This window comes from Brachyistius frenatus, unplaced genomic scaffold (genome assembly GCF_029030835.1).
Source record: "Brachyistius frenatus isolate BFR_SWC_R1_liver_20210118 unplaced genomic scaffold, ASM2903083v1 Contig_46, whole genome shotgun sequence".
Lineage (NCBI taxonomy): Eukaryota > Metazoa > Chordata > Actinopteri > Embiotocidae > Brachyistius > Brachyistius frenatus.
Window position 1 is genome coordinate 2,589,108 of NW_027210645.1, and position 12,834 is coordinate 2,601,941.

The window sequence follows — 12,834 nt, forward strand, 5'->3', positions numbered from 1 at the left end:
TTAGCATGCCCACCCCAAAAGGCAGCATGTTGCTTGCATTGACAATAAACTGGTGATGATGCTGACTTTTTTTTTCTCTCGATAGATATGAAACTTGAGCGTTAGCCATTTAGCAAGATATCGTGAATGTTACTAAAAAATTCATGCTTTTGCAAGATTATTGTTTTAAAACAAAACATACACAAACATTTAAGCAGCTACATTGGCTCCACAACTTTTACACTGATTGCTCCAGACTTTAGGGTCAGTGGTTGTTGTCTATGGCAATCCTGCTTTCGTCTATCTTTGCCTAGAACGAGAATGGAAACCTCGACAGGCGTAGCAACTAGGAAGGGTGGCGCTTAACGAACGGTCAACTGTTCATGTCACACAAACAAGGTACTTTCTGTTTTAAGTCCAGCGGTCTAAATGTTCCAGTCATGACAAGTTGGCGGACTACAAAGATGACGAAGATCGAACAATTTCAAAGGACTGTCCTGGTGTCCTGCTGTCTATCGCGGCATCATTTAAGCCCTTCCACGCCTCGGCAGGTTTGGGCTGTTGGAAAGGAGGACCGTGGAAAACTCCGTCCACCCATTCTCTGAGCGTGGCGACTGGAGATTCCTGCTGCCTTTGTGCCTTGGTGACCGCCATGTTTGTTGGATACCCAGGTGAGGAGGACCCGGTTGACGACAGCATACAGGGAGGGTATTCTGGCTGCAAGCTGCCATCCAAAGACACGGCAGTGTGTGCGATGGACCAAATTTTCGGCTTGGTGTCTGTGCTTCGAAGGTCTGGATTAAGGTAGAAGGAGGTGTTCTGGTGTTGGACCGGCGTGAGTTTGGGGCAGTCCGGGGACAGTCTCTCTTTTCCGTGTAGTGGGTCTGAGTTGTGCGTGAGATGCCCGTGCGGGAGATCCGTATTTGGGTTCGCTTCGTTGTCCTCAGGTAGAAACTGTGGCTTCGGCTCACAGTCGGAAACATCCGATTCCAAAAGGTCAAAGTCCTCGAGATCACTCTGCAGGTCGGCACACTGTTGATCTGCAAGAACAAGTGATGCAGGAAACAGTGAGTGTGTGCATGCTAATCAAACCTGAGGAAACCACAAAACAAGCAAAACAAGCCGACAGATTAATTTGGGCCTCACCAGGAAGGTCTTTGTCACTTATAAGCGGCTTATCAGCTTCATCACTGTCGTCTTCACAGCATCGGTCATCAGAGCTTTTACAAGCCCGCGGTGACCACGTCACCTTGTTCTCCTTTTTCAGTCTCCTGCGTGCATTGGCAAACCATGTAGACACCTGAGGGAGGGAAGGAAAGGGGTAAGGAAAGGAAAAGAGGAACTTGTAATCATATGAGGAAGAGAAAGAAGGACATAATACAGGAGCGGGGAGACGATGAAGGAGGGAAAGGCAGAAAAATAATTGAGAAAAAATAAGTTTCAGATCCAACAGACCTTTCCTCCAACTTAACTTTTAAGACATAAGTCTTCAAGAGAGGCCTTGAATGTGAAATATTTTGCAAAATCCCACCTGTGTAAGGGTCATCCTGGTGATGATAGCAAGCATAATCTTCTCTCCCTTTGTCGGGTACGGGTTCTTCTGGTGCTCCTGCAGCCAAGCCTTCAGGGTGCTGGTGGTCTCCCGAGTAGCATTTTTACGACGTGAAGCACTGTCTGAGCATGAATACCTAAGCCACATGGTGACAATCGATCAATAGTGAGCTCAAACCAAAAGTAAGTGAAAGATATTTGCAATGAAAAGAAAAATTCACAATTTATTGATTATAAAATCATTTACGAATATGATTCGGAAGACATATAAAGACCCTCAAAACACTGCTGTATAAACCAGTTCGAGACACTAAATCTCAATATGGACATTATAGTTATGGTGTAATACCAAAACATAAAATAATATGAGGTCACAGACATAGACCACAGATACCACAGACACCCTCAAAATCATTTTCAGCAGTCCCAAGGAAATCATTATGATATTATTATGTCTTCAGATGAGAGAATGGGCTTTGGTGATAAAAGCACTCATTGACTTACCCATATCTGTCATAAGGATATTGTCCAAATGTGTATTCATAAGGATAATAAGCAGGAGGCTGAGATGTCCCCACATGCACAGATGCAGCTCCTTCTTTAGGATCTAGTGGCCCCTGAAAATATTGAAAAGTAAATTATATAAATACATTTCTGATCGAGAAAAATATTCTAACTTTATTCTTTGAAAAAAAAAAAAAGAATCCACCTGTTCTTCCCCTTGTTATAGACTTCTGCGCAGCTGTACATTTTTAAATTAATGACAAACGCATCGAATAGGTAAAAACACTCACTCTGGAATAGAGAGCAGTGGCATCGCTGGCGCAGGTGTTGTAATAGCTTTGGCTTTTTGGATAAGGGCTGCTGTAGACCCCGATTCCAGTTCCAGGGGTGAGCTGGTGGCCCGGGGAGCGCAGCACCGAGTGGGACGGAGGAGTTCCCGGCTCCAGGCAGCCGGCCAGGGAGCCGGAGGTCATCAGAAACTATGGAGAAATGTATCAAACTAACTTAATTTGTCCCATAAATGAAATTGACTCACACACACTTATGAACAGTGAAAAGTCAGAGTATAAAGTAGTTTTCACTGGAAAAACATTTCACTTATTAAAGCACACACATTAGAGCTGAAATACGCGTTTCCTTTAACTTTTTCAATTTTCTTTTTACAAACAATAAAGAAAAAAATATTTTTAAAACTCTTATTTCTGTTATTTCTTTGACCACATAAATAAAATAGAAAATGCACGAGGGGAAACAACGTTTACGAATTGATGTTGCCACATTTCTGACGAGTCAAATTGCGTATAAAGTGACTTGCAGATGAATATTTTGAGAAATTAGAAATCTAATTGTTCCCTTTACTTTGCATACGATAACTTCGAGGAAAAAAAACACATTTACTGTACCTGTGGTGTGGTGGAGTAGGAATATCCCAGTTGAGAGTAAGCCATGGTTCAAAAAAGATCAAAGAGGCAAAAGCAGGAGAGCAGACGCGGGGCGACATCCAACAGCATCCGTGCCAAACGCGGGTTTTTGCCTCTGACACTAGTTTGGAGATAGTTTTCCAGCGAACTTTCCAGTTTTTACCATTTGAATATCGTTTACCACCTTGTCCAAATGAGGGCACGCTGACATTTACGCACCACTTTCATTTTACGCACCGCGATAAACAGGCTTTAAAAGTAACTTCTTGGCTTCACTTGCAGTTCCGTCTCATTCAGCTACAGCTGCTTCAGCTTCTACAGTGTCTCTGCTATCTTACAATCCAAAGCGAGTGTGTGTGTGTGTGTGTGTGTGTGTGTGTGTGTATGTGTGTGTGTGTATGTGTGTGTGATCAAACCATGCATCTCCCTCTGATGCGCTCTTTGGTTTTAAGGCGCGTCTCTCTGACGTCAGGATGGACTGTGCGTGAAACCCGGTGTTCACATCAAGATGGAGAAACTCACCTAATTAATTCCCTCCCAGTTTTCTTTCAGCTCTTATCCAAGGGAACAGCTCTGCGCAGCACAAGTGAAATCCCCCATCAGTCCCCAGGCGTAAAGAGAATGTGATCAATTCTCCTTTTCAAATAAACACACACACACACACACACACACACACACACACACACACACACACACACACACACACACACACACACACACACACACACACACACACACACACACACACACACACGCACATACAAAGCTGCATACATGCACGCACATATCTACACACACACAGCGCAGTATATGGCCAGAGGGGGAATCAGGGACGTGATGCGTTGACACCACATTGACACTAGATGATTGATGACTACAACCTGATATTAGCATAATCGTTTTGCCCTGTAGTTTAGATAACTTGTCACCATGGAGAAATCTCGCTGTCACCCACATATTCATGAGTGGGGAAATTTCAGGTCTCCTCCGAGCAAATTAATCAAAGAATAAACACTCCATGCATTCCCTTGAGTAAGCACCTTTAGCAGTTGAATGGCTTGTCATGTTTTTAATAACAAAGTCCTAAGCTGCCCCGATGAAGTGGAAATATTTCTTTCATTTTTTTCTTTAGATTTTTTATAATTTTTTTATAGGAGGAGGATGAAGACTGGAGCGGGTGAGAAAGGGGGATTGAGAAATGTTTGGAAGTATTGTGGTGCCAAAATGTTTGGATGGTTGAATGATAAGAGAAACAGGAGAGGAGTTAGGAGCTGCATGAAAGTTATTAGGATGGGAGAGGGGGGCAGATTTTGTATGTTTTATTTTTGCGGAGGGTAAGGAAAGTGTGAATGTCTAAATTTGTCGAATATAAGATTAGTTATTTCTTGTTGAAATTTATTATAAAGAAATGTTTTAATAAATCAAATCAATCAGAAAGAAATCAGAAACATAGCTTTCATGCATACGCTCTCCATAAGAAACGTCTCCATCACATCTTGGGATTCTGGAACATGTAATTGAATTGAGCCACAGTCAGACATCAGATCTAACAAATCATAGCTATACCTACCATCATCTGACCTAATTCATGTACATTTGTATTAAGTGGCCTGCAGTTTGACACCACGTCTTCTATAAGTTCACAATATACTAAAATTGTTTTTCCAGATTGTTGGAAGTTGTTGTAACAAACAGGATTTTGTTCAGAGGAAGATATTTATTTTTGATTGAGGCACTAGATTCAAGCACAGGATTGTGACACCAGACTACAATCTGTAGTTTGGTTTGGACAACCAAAACACTTTGGTTAAGGTAAAGGAAAGATTGTGGTTAAATGTGAGTAACCACATTGTGTCTCAGGTTCTTGTAAACTTTTTCTGTATTAAACCAGACAATAATGTCAACCTGGTATCATGCAACAGACACTGTGTCAGTGTCACGTTTTTTCTCGCCTGAGCACGAACAGTACACACAAATGACCACGGTCAAAAAGGGAGATTATGGGACTGAGGTCATGTGACAAAGGTCATTGGACAAAGAACAAAAGTGATGAAGTCCGAGTAGGGAGGTTTAGGTCCAGGGTTAGACTGTGAGAAAACAACATGGATTTCTAAGAATGAATCTTTTCCTAACTCTAACCAGTGGCCATTAGGAAGACCAAAGGAGGAAATGAGTTGATGTTGTTGTTCAGAAAGTTGAGGCGGATGGATGGATTGACAAAACATTGGACTTTCAATTTCCCATTAAAAAACAATATTCTATGTTTCACATGTTTATTTTTGCATAAATGATTACAACGGTCCAATATTTTCTTTTCTTAAGCTTAACCAAGTTTCTCATGTGTCTCAATCTAAACAAACACAGGGGGAAATATTTGTGCTATGTTTCCATGCAACAGCTTGGGGCACTAATTTGGAAGAATCGTTAGCCTAACCTAACGACAGCATTCTTCAACTTAATGGTTAAAGTAAATAATGCTGTAATCTCTTACAAATGGATAATGTATTTCAGGACTGGATATTTTGGTGGAAAACAATAAAATATACCTGGTATTATAAGATCCAAATTCACTACGTGAATATATGGTTCTCACCACACTCCACTGAGGATTGTTCCCAGTGGTTGCATCATAATGGGCGTAGACCTCTGGTTAATTTGGGAACGACTGTAGTAGGCTTTATATAATCAGCATTGACCACTATATACCGTATTTTGTGCACCAAAGCTCTGCCACTCCTGCCATTGTTGGAACGATACTTCAACGTCATTGCATTTAGGTACCCCTACTGGTCCGTACTTCAGAGTGACTGAGTGAACCTTAATGCGAACAGGGTATCCAGACTATAATCACACCGAAGACCGAAGCCGTGAGCAGTAAGCCAGGCTAAATGAAATATGTTGTCAGTTAGCATTTTTCTGATATGTTCAGCGTAACCATTTTTCTAGACTTGCCATTCATTAAAAACATTTCCTCATTATGTTCGTAAAAATTGTATCCGTCTAGTATTGCAATTCTTTGGTTGCTGTGCCCATTAGTTATAAACATAAAATCTAGGAAACAAGTTTGGTTGTTGGTCCATCAACATCTATGAACTGCTACCTTTCCCCAGTTCAATCCTTCTGTGGGTGTGATAACTGTTTACTCAGCAGCTGTATGTTAAGATTTCTTGTAATATATTATGTTGGAAGGGTATTTTAGGTTTTTCTAAGTCAAGTGGAGAGCTGAAAGGAAATACTGATATGGTATCTATTGTCTTTTATATTGGAAGACATGTATGGTAGAAATCCATGAGAAGTTAAGAGTGAAAGAGTAAATGAAAAACAAAGGGAAAGTCAGGTAAGAACCTTTATATGCAAAAACCCAACATGAAGAAGTGGACGAGAAGAAGAGGCAAAGCCTAAAGAGGCAAACTTGGGGAGCTGGAGAAATCGTTAATAGCCAGGGGATCTGAAATGGAGCGGGGGGATGTGGAGGGGTAAAAGGACAAAATATTCCCAGTGCACCCGGAGTAAGGCTGGAACAACAGAGCTGCATCACCAGAAAGCATCTCGGTCCCCACCGGGGAGAAAGCATCTGTGTACCGGAGCTTGATTGACATTCCATTTGTCCTGTGAAAGGTGCTCATATACCGAACATGGACTGACTGTCTCTCCCTCATCTGTGCTCAAAGCTTGGAAATTAAGTTATCTCCGCGCACTGTGGCGTCGCACATCTTCGCACAAAACATATGTCACTCAAAGAAAATAGCAATTTGTTTAGCCACTGACAATGAACATGACTGTGTTTGTACACTTCGTGGGGAAATAACTTGTGAGTTATAGATGAATGAACAGACCAGTCCTGATTCAACTTCCAAAGCTTTTGTTACCTTCTTCCAGGCTATTCAACAAAGAATGCATATAAAGGATGCATTGCACAGATGCATAGATTATGTTATTTCCCTCTTTTTGAATATGCAATGGGCTACTTATATATTAATATAGGGTCTGTTTATAAATTTATAGCATTCTTCCAGAATATATTTCTTAAGGCTCTGCGTTCGTTAGACCGTGATTATATCTTTCTGATTTCATTCCCCTCACATCAATCATTCATTCAAGATGCTCCGCACAAAAAAGAGAAAGGAAACACACTGTTATTTCCTCCATCCTGCATGCAGCTCTAGCTATTATGCAGTAGGTGGGGCGTGGGGGTTAATGATAGAAGCATGTTAATGTGAGAGGAGGAGGGCTAAGTACTGCAGAAAGTGTTTGCAGGAAAGGCCCAAACAACTCCAATCACAAGTTCTTTCAATCACAGCACGTCGCATTTGAACATTTTCCACCTTAAAGTCGGAAATCTATGCAATTTTAATCGCTGTTTAACATGTAGATGCTTTTTGAGCCTTCATTTTGGTTCGAGCTATTTCACCTTGAAAAAGGATCTCAGCGGGTTGTGCTGAAGGACCCAAAGTGGAGGGAGTGTGCTGCTAACAACCCGACTGAAAACGTGATTTTATTGTTTTAGTGCCAGAGTGGAAATGAAATAATGCCATATTACTTTAAAAACAAATATATTGGAAACCAGGGGAAACAGCTTGTGTGCTTTCGTCAGCCAATAAACTCTATCGAACAGAAGCTTTTAAAGCTCGCTATTAAACATTTGTTTAATCCCAACAAAAACAAAAATGTAATGTCAGCAAAATCTCATATTATTCCAGCTTTTGCAGTCTATGTATTTTGAGCAGTTTGTTGGCAAGTAAAACCACATTCATATAAACTGTGTATAGTTATTTTTAAATGACAGGAAGCAACTGATTTTATTTAGCTGTAACTGCCAGTGATGGTATCTCTGCAGCTAGTTAGGGTTATCAGAAATTTCTAATATCCCTGACTTTGATCAATGTTTTAAAGGTGAATGAATATGAATAGTTTTTCCCACCTGGCTGCGTATACTTACAGTTTGAACAGCAGGACGTTAGTGGTATATCATGTGTCAGACTACTTCTTGGCCAGGAACAGCGACTTCGTGGAGTCTCCACGAGACGCCTGGCAACATCTGAGACAAGACTCCAGGAAGGTGTGACACCCAAACCTCTATAATACAAAGATAGATAGATAACTTTAGAGGTACTCATAGGGACAATATGCTGATATTGTCGTGCAGTTAAATGAGCATTTTTGTTATCAGCTGGGTCTATTTTCAAGTTGTAGGGTCCCTGAGCTCTAATTCCAATTTTGTGACTCTATTTAATGTACCGACTCACCTAGACCTATTTTAAGACCTATTTCAAGTGTGGAAGTGTGTAAACCTTGAAAGCCATTGATCCAAAATGTCATCTGGACCAGATAACCTGGATCCTTATCTCCTAAAGCTTGTAGCTAATTTTATGACTGAGAGTACGCCTCATATTAACTCAGTAGTTGTGAAAAATCTTGTACAAGCTACGTTGTTAACTAATCTAGATGACGGTGGTATTATTTAGCCTATCCATGCTGCCTCCTCTATTAGCTGCCTAGGGACAGTGTCTCACAGTTCACAACATTTTATATCCAACTCATTGTCCTGTACACATCCTGGCCTTCATTTGGCCTAAAGAGACAGCAGCATTGGTATATTTTATATATATATATATATATACAAAGCTATACTAGGGAAACTCCCTTTTCATCTGTTTAGCTTTTCTGTCATTGACTAACATCAGTTATGATTTTTTTTCTCTTTTAAATAGCTGTTCTGCAGGAAACACAGGATATGCTAAGAACTTTGTGGAACAGCTTTCTCCTATTTTGTGCCCTGGTCATGGAATAACCAGCACAATTTTGTCTTTCTGGGAGTGTGCAAAGCTGATGAAAACAAAAACTTCATGCTCTTTTTTTATTTGTCCCATGTCTGTTTGATTTTAGAATTTCTGAAACCTTGTAATGGTGCACTGACTTGACCAGGTCTCCCTCAAACAAGAATCTTAATCTTAATCTTAAGGGACTTCCTGGTAAATAAGGGCTTAATGGTTTATGATAATAATAATTTGTATCAGTGGAAAAAGAAAGGCTAGCTGTTTCCCCCAGTTTTCAGTCTTTATGTAAGTTCAGCTCACTAGCTGCTGGCTGTCGAATTATATTATATAGATATATAGATGAGAATGATGCCAATTTTCTGATCTAACACTTGACTCTTGGCTATTTCTTAAACATCCTCTTCATGAGTCTGACTACAACAAAAAATAGGACAATTCTTCAGATACCATTCGCATTGCTAAAACAGAAATCTTGAAATGGTCTGAGGTAAAGTGAAACACAACAAAGAGAAAACTTGATTCCATGCGAGACTTTCTCTGCGCAGTCTTCTACCGTCAGGCAAATGTTTCGGGATTACATGAGGTAACTTTTCTAGCCTTTGTCCAGCTTCTGCTCTGACAGTAAAAAAGAGGGACATTCAGGGAGGAAGAGGAGGACGAGCAATAAATGGATTATGAGGAAAGAAAATAGCCCTTTCTTTTCCACCACGAGACACGGCCTACAGTGGCTGCCTCATGTCGAGCACGATGGCACCAACCAAGTACAAGTGCAAACCAGGCTCAATCTGATCCACAAACAAGACTGCCAACACCGAGCAACCTGTCTGACCACCGAGCAGCAGCCATGCTATGTTTGCATGCTGCTCCTCCGCTCCCGTCTAATAAGAGCTTGCTGGAAGATCTGGAGCTGCTCAACTCAGAGTGGGATACTATAAATGCCCTGGCCGTCCTCATCAATGATGTAAGACACAGGAACAGAGACAAGCTAACCCTCTTAGCCAATGTGCAGCGTGTGTGTGTGTGTGTGTGTGTGTGTGTGTGTGTGTGTGTGTGTGTGTGTGTGTGTGTGTGTGTGTGTGTGTGTGTGTGTGTGTGTGTGTGTGTGTGTGTGTGTGTGTGTGTGTGTGTGTGTGTGTGTGTGTGAAGGAGGCAGACGCAGACAGACAGAAGCAGAGAGGGAGACAGGTTTAGGCTACATGCAGCTCTTAAGAGTGTGTACAGTTTGCGTTGAGCCCTGGGAGGCCAGCCATATTCCTCCCTATCACTTCCACTTCATTACTCCGAGAGCGGACATACATTATTCAGCTCTGCAAGCCTCAGTCCGCAGGGACCGATACAGCTTTTAACAAACACCTTAACCTACCTTAGCTCACCCATTGATCCTCTCTGTTTCTCTATACATTCTCTGGTCTGCCTTGATTTCTCTTCATTTATATCTCCTCTCTGCTCTCATGACACATTTTTTTCACCTATCTGACCAGTATTTAATGCAGTTACTCTTTATCAAAAACTTGCATTTTGTGGATGTTGGCTTTACGCCCTCTTTGTTCGGCATCCCCGCTGACCCCACTGCAGTGTGTATAAAAATAATTGATAATAATTGTAAAATCAACCTTTTATTCCACTTAAATATTCTCTCTTTTCTTCTGACCTTTAAAACACCACATGCAGAGTGTATGAAGTATATTTAGGTTATACATTTTCCTTTTGTTACAAACCATACTTGCACATTTGAAGGGGAAATAAATATAGAAATTTAAATTTAAAAAAAATGCTATGGTACCAAATAAATTAACATATATAGTTTTAAATGTCACATGTTACCAGCATTAGGGATCAGTAAGGACAAACTGTTGTAAAATTTCAATACCTTTAATAATGAACCAGTTTGAAGTATGTTTAGCTATTAAAGAAGGTCCGGGATCTGGTTTAAGTTGATTCAAAAATGTCTGGACTTTGAGATATTTCTTTGGTAAAAATCACTAAAAAATAATCGAGAATTCTTTGGATTTCTATATAAAATAACTTCAAATAAACCAAATTGAAATTACAATTGAATAAATCAGAAAATAATCTAAGAAACTATAAAACACATGTGGAGCCACGGAGCACTGTAGCTGTGTGTTCACTTTCGATTTTTGGATTGGGGAATACCATTAAAATGAGTAGTCACTGCTACATTTTCTCTTGTGTTTCAGCTGCTGCAGAGCCACTGCCTAGACCTCAGCTGCCATCCTCTGGTGCTTTCAAGAACTACAACCTTCTTGTGGTAGTGTTGTGTGTGTGTGTGTGTGTGTGTGTGTGTGTGTGTGTGTGTGTGTGTGTGTGTGTGTGTGTGTGTGTGTGTGTGTGTGTGTGTGTGTGTGTGTGTGTGTGTGTGTGTGTGTGTGTGTGTGTGCATGTGTGGTGTTAGCCCGAGGGTGCTGCAGGCTCAGCTTGCATTTGTTATTGACCAGGGTGAAAAGGTCGCCCACAATTTAGTGACCGACCAAAGACAACACAGTGGGCCTGCTTGTCTGCATGCACACTCGGGTGTGGTTGCAGATTTCATGTTACAGCTCCGACTGGACCTCCCAGGACTTCTGGCCACCAGTGGCGTTTGTCTTAACATCTCTATTTTCAATATTTTTTTATTCAGCGTATGGATTTTGTCACAGAACTACATCAGGCCAGATCTCAAAGATGAAATATTAGGGTGTTCTTTATAGATTACAATATGATTTTCTCTCTGTATCAAATGCAAAAAGGGGTAAAGACAGACAGAAGACCTCAGATATTATATCAATCTTCATTCTCCAGTAATCATCTATTTCCCAGTAAGCGCCGCTGAGCGTCTAATCTCCTCACTCCACATCTGAGAGAGCGCTGCAGAGCTCCTCACTGAGCGCCATGACTGATCACATGTCATCAAAGACTATTTTGCAAAGTATTAATCCACACCAAATGCTCACAAACTCATGCTATGCGGTTGACAGGGAAGTTGTGATAGTAGCCGATTAAGTGCTTCTTTTTCTGCAGCGCTGACATTCCCCAGAGAGGAGCTGGGCAATAATTTCCTCCGATTGCCCCTATGGGAACGAGGCTGCTGGTTTTCTATGTCCACTCCAATCACATCACTAATGGAGAGGCGGGTAAGCATCTGTGACAGTGGGAAACCAGATCTCGGCTCCCTCTGTGTGTGTGTGTGTGTGTGTGTGTGTGTGTGTGTGTGTGTGTGTGTGTGTGTGTGTGTGTGTGTGTGTGTGTGTGTGTGTGTGTGTGTGTGTGTGTGTGTGTGTGTCCCTTGCAGATAAACAGTTGGCAGGTTTCCCCTCTCTCTGTGCATGTGCATGAACACACACACACACACACACACATCTGAGGGGGAAATGCAAGCTGGACGGGGTTAATACACTCCATTAAGCTCTATTACCCTAAACGACTCGGGCAAATGAATGAGGACTCACATTACGCTGCAACTGTTTGTGTGTGTGTTAAAATGACAGCGTGTGTGTTTGTGTGTGTGTGTGTGTGCGTGCACACGCACGCATCTCATGTGTAATTACACTGTGAAGATATGTGACCCGTGAGTCATCTATCATTATCCACAAAGTGAAAGACAGCAGGAGGGCTGTTTGCACCCTGCGTTACTGTACACTGACAGAATCCTTCTCTTAAGACATCATTTCAACCAGATTCTAAATCAAACCAATTTATGTCAAGAATTGCCGAAAATGAAAAAAATGTTTGCTTTCAATATGCTGACACTCGTATCTGGAAAAATCTTGATACAGCTCAGTTTGTATTGGTGTCAGCTAGCTGCTCTGTGAGGCTGCTAGCTGGTAAACGCTTGCGTCAACATACTAACGTGTTCATGAAGTCAACGCGAGCAAGCTGATGTTTAGACGGTTTTTTTGTTGTTTAGCGTGTTCATTTTTTTTTTTAGTTTTGTGTTTTTTCTTCATTTCATTATACTCTTTAACTGGAGTCTCATTGGGAAAAGTATCTTTTTCAAAAGAGTCTGAAATTTGACGACCTTCTGCAGCTGCGTTGGTCCGAGAAGTGGCCGCCCGTTTAAAAGGCTGTCTTTTACATCTTAACTTAGTGTGAGAATACAGACCATA

The 12,834-nt window shown here is 41.2% G+C and overlaps 1 protein-coding gene across 1 annotated transcript; it reads right to left on the minus strand.

Annotated features, from left to right (window-relative positions):
- Window positions 1–249: 249 nt before the first annotated feature.
- On the minus strand, window positions 250–3,096 carry irx4b (iroquois homeobox 4b). Its single transcript, XM_069703360.1, has 6 exons — window positions 2,937–3,096; window positions 2,325–2,513; window positions 2,035–2,147; window positions 1,511–1,667; window positions 1,126–1,279; window positions 250–1,019 (listed from the first exon to the last, which is right to left on the minus strand). The coding sequence occupies exons 1-6, from the start codon at window positions 2,979–2,981 to the stop codon at window positions 436–438; spliced, it is 1,242 nt and encodes a 413-aa protein (XP_069559461.1). The 5' UTR covers window positions 2,982–3,096; the 3' UTR covers window positions 250–435.
- Window positions 3,097–12,834: the final 9,738 nt, after the last annotated feature.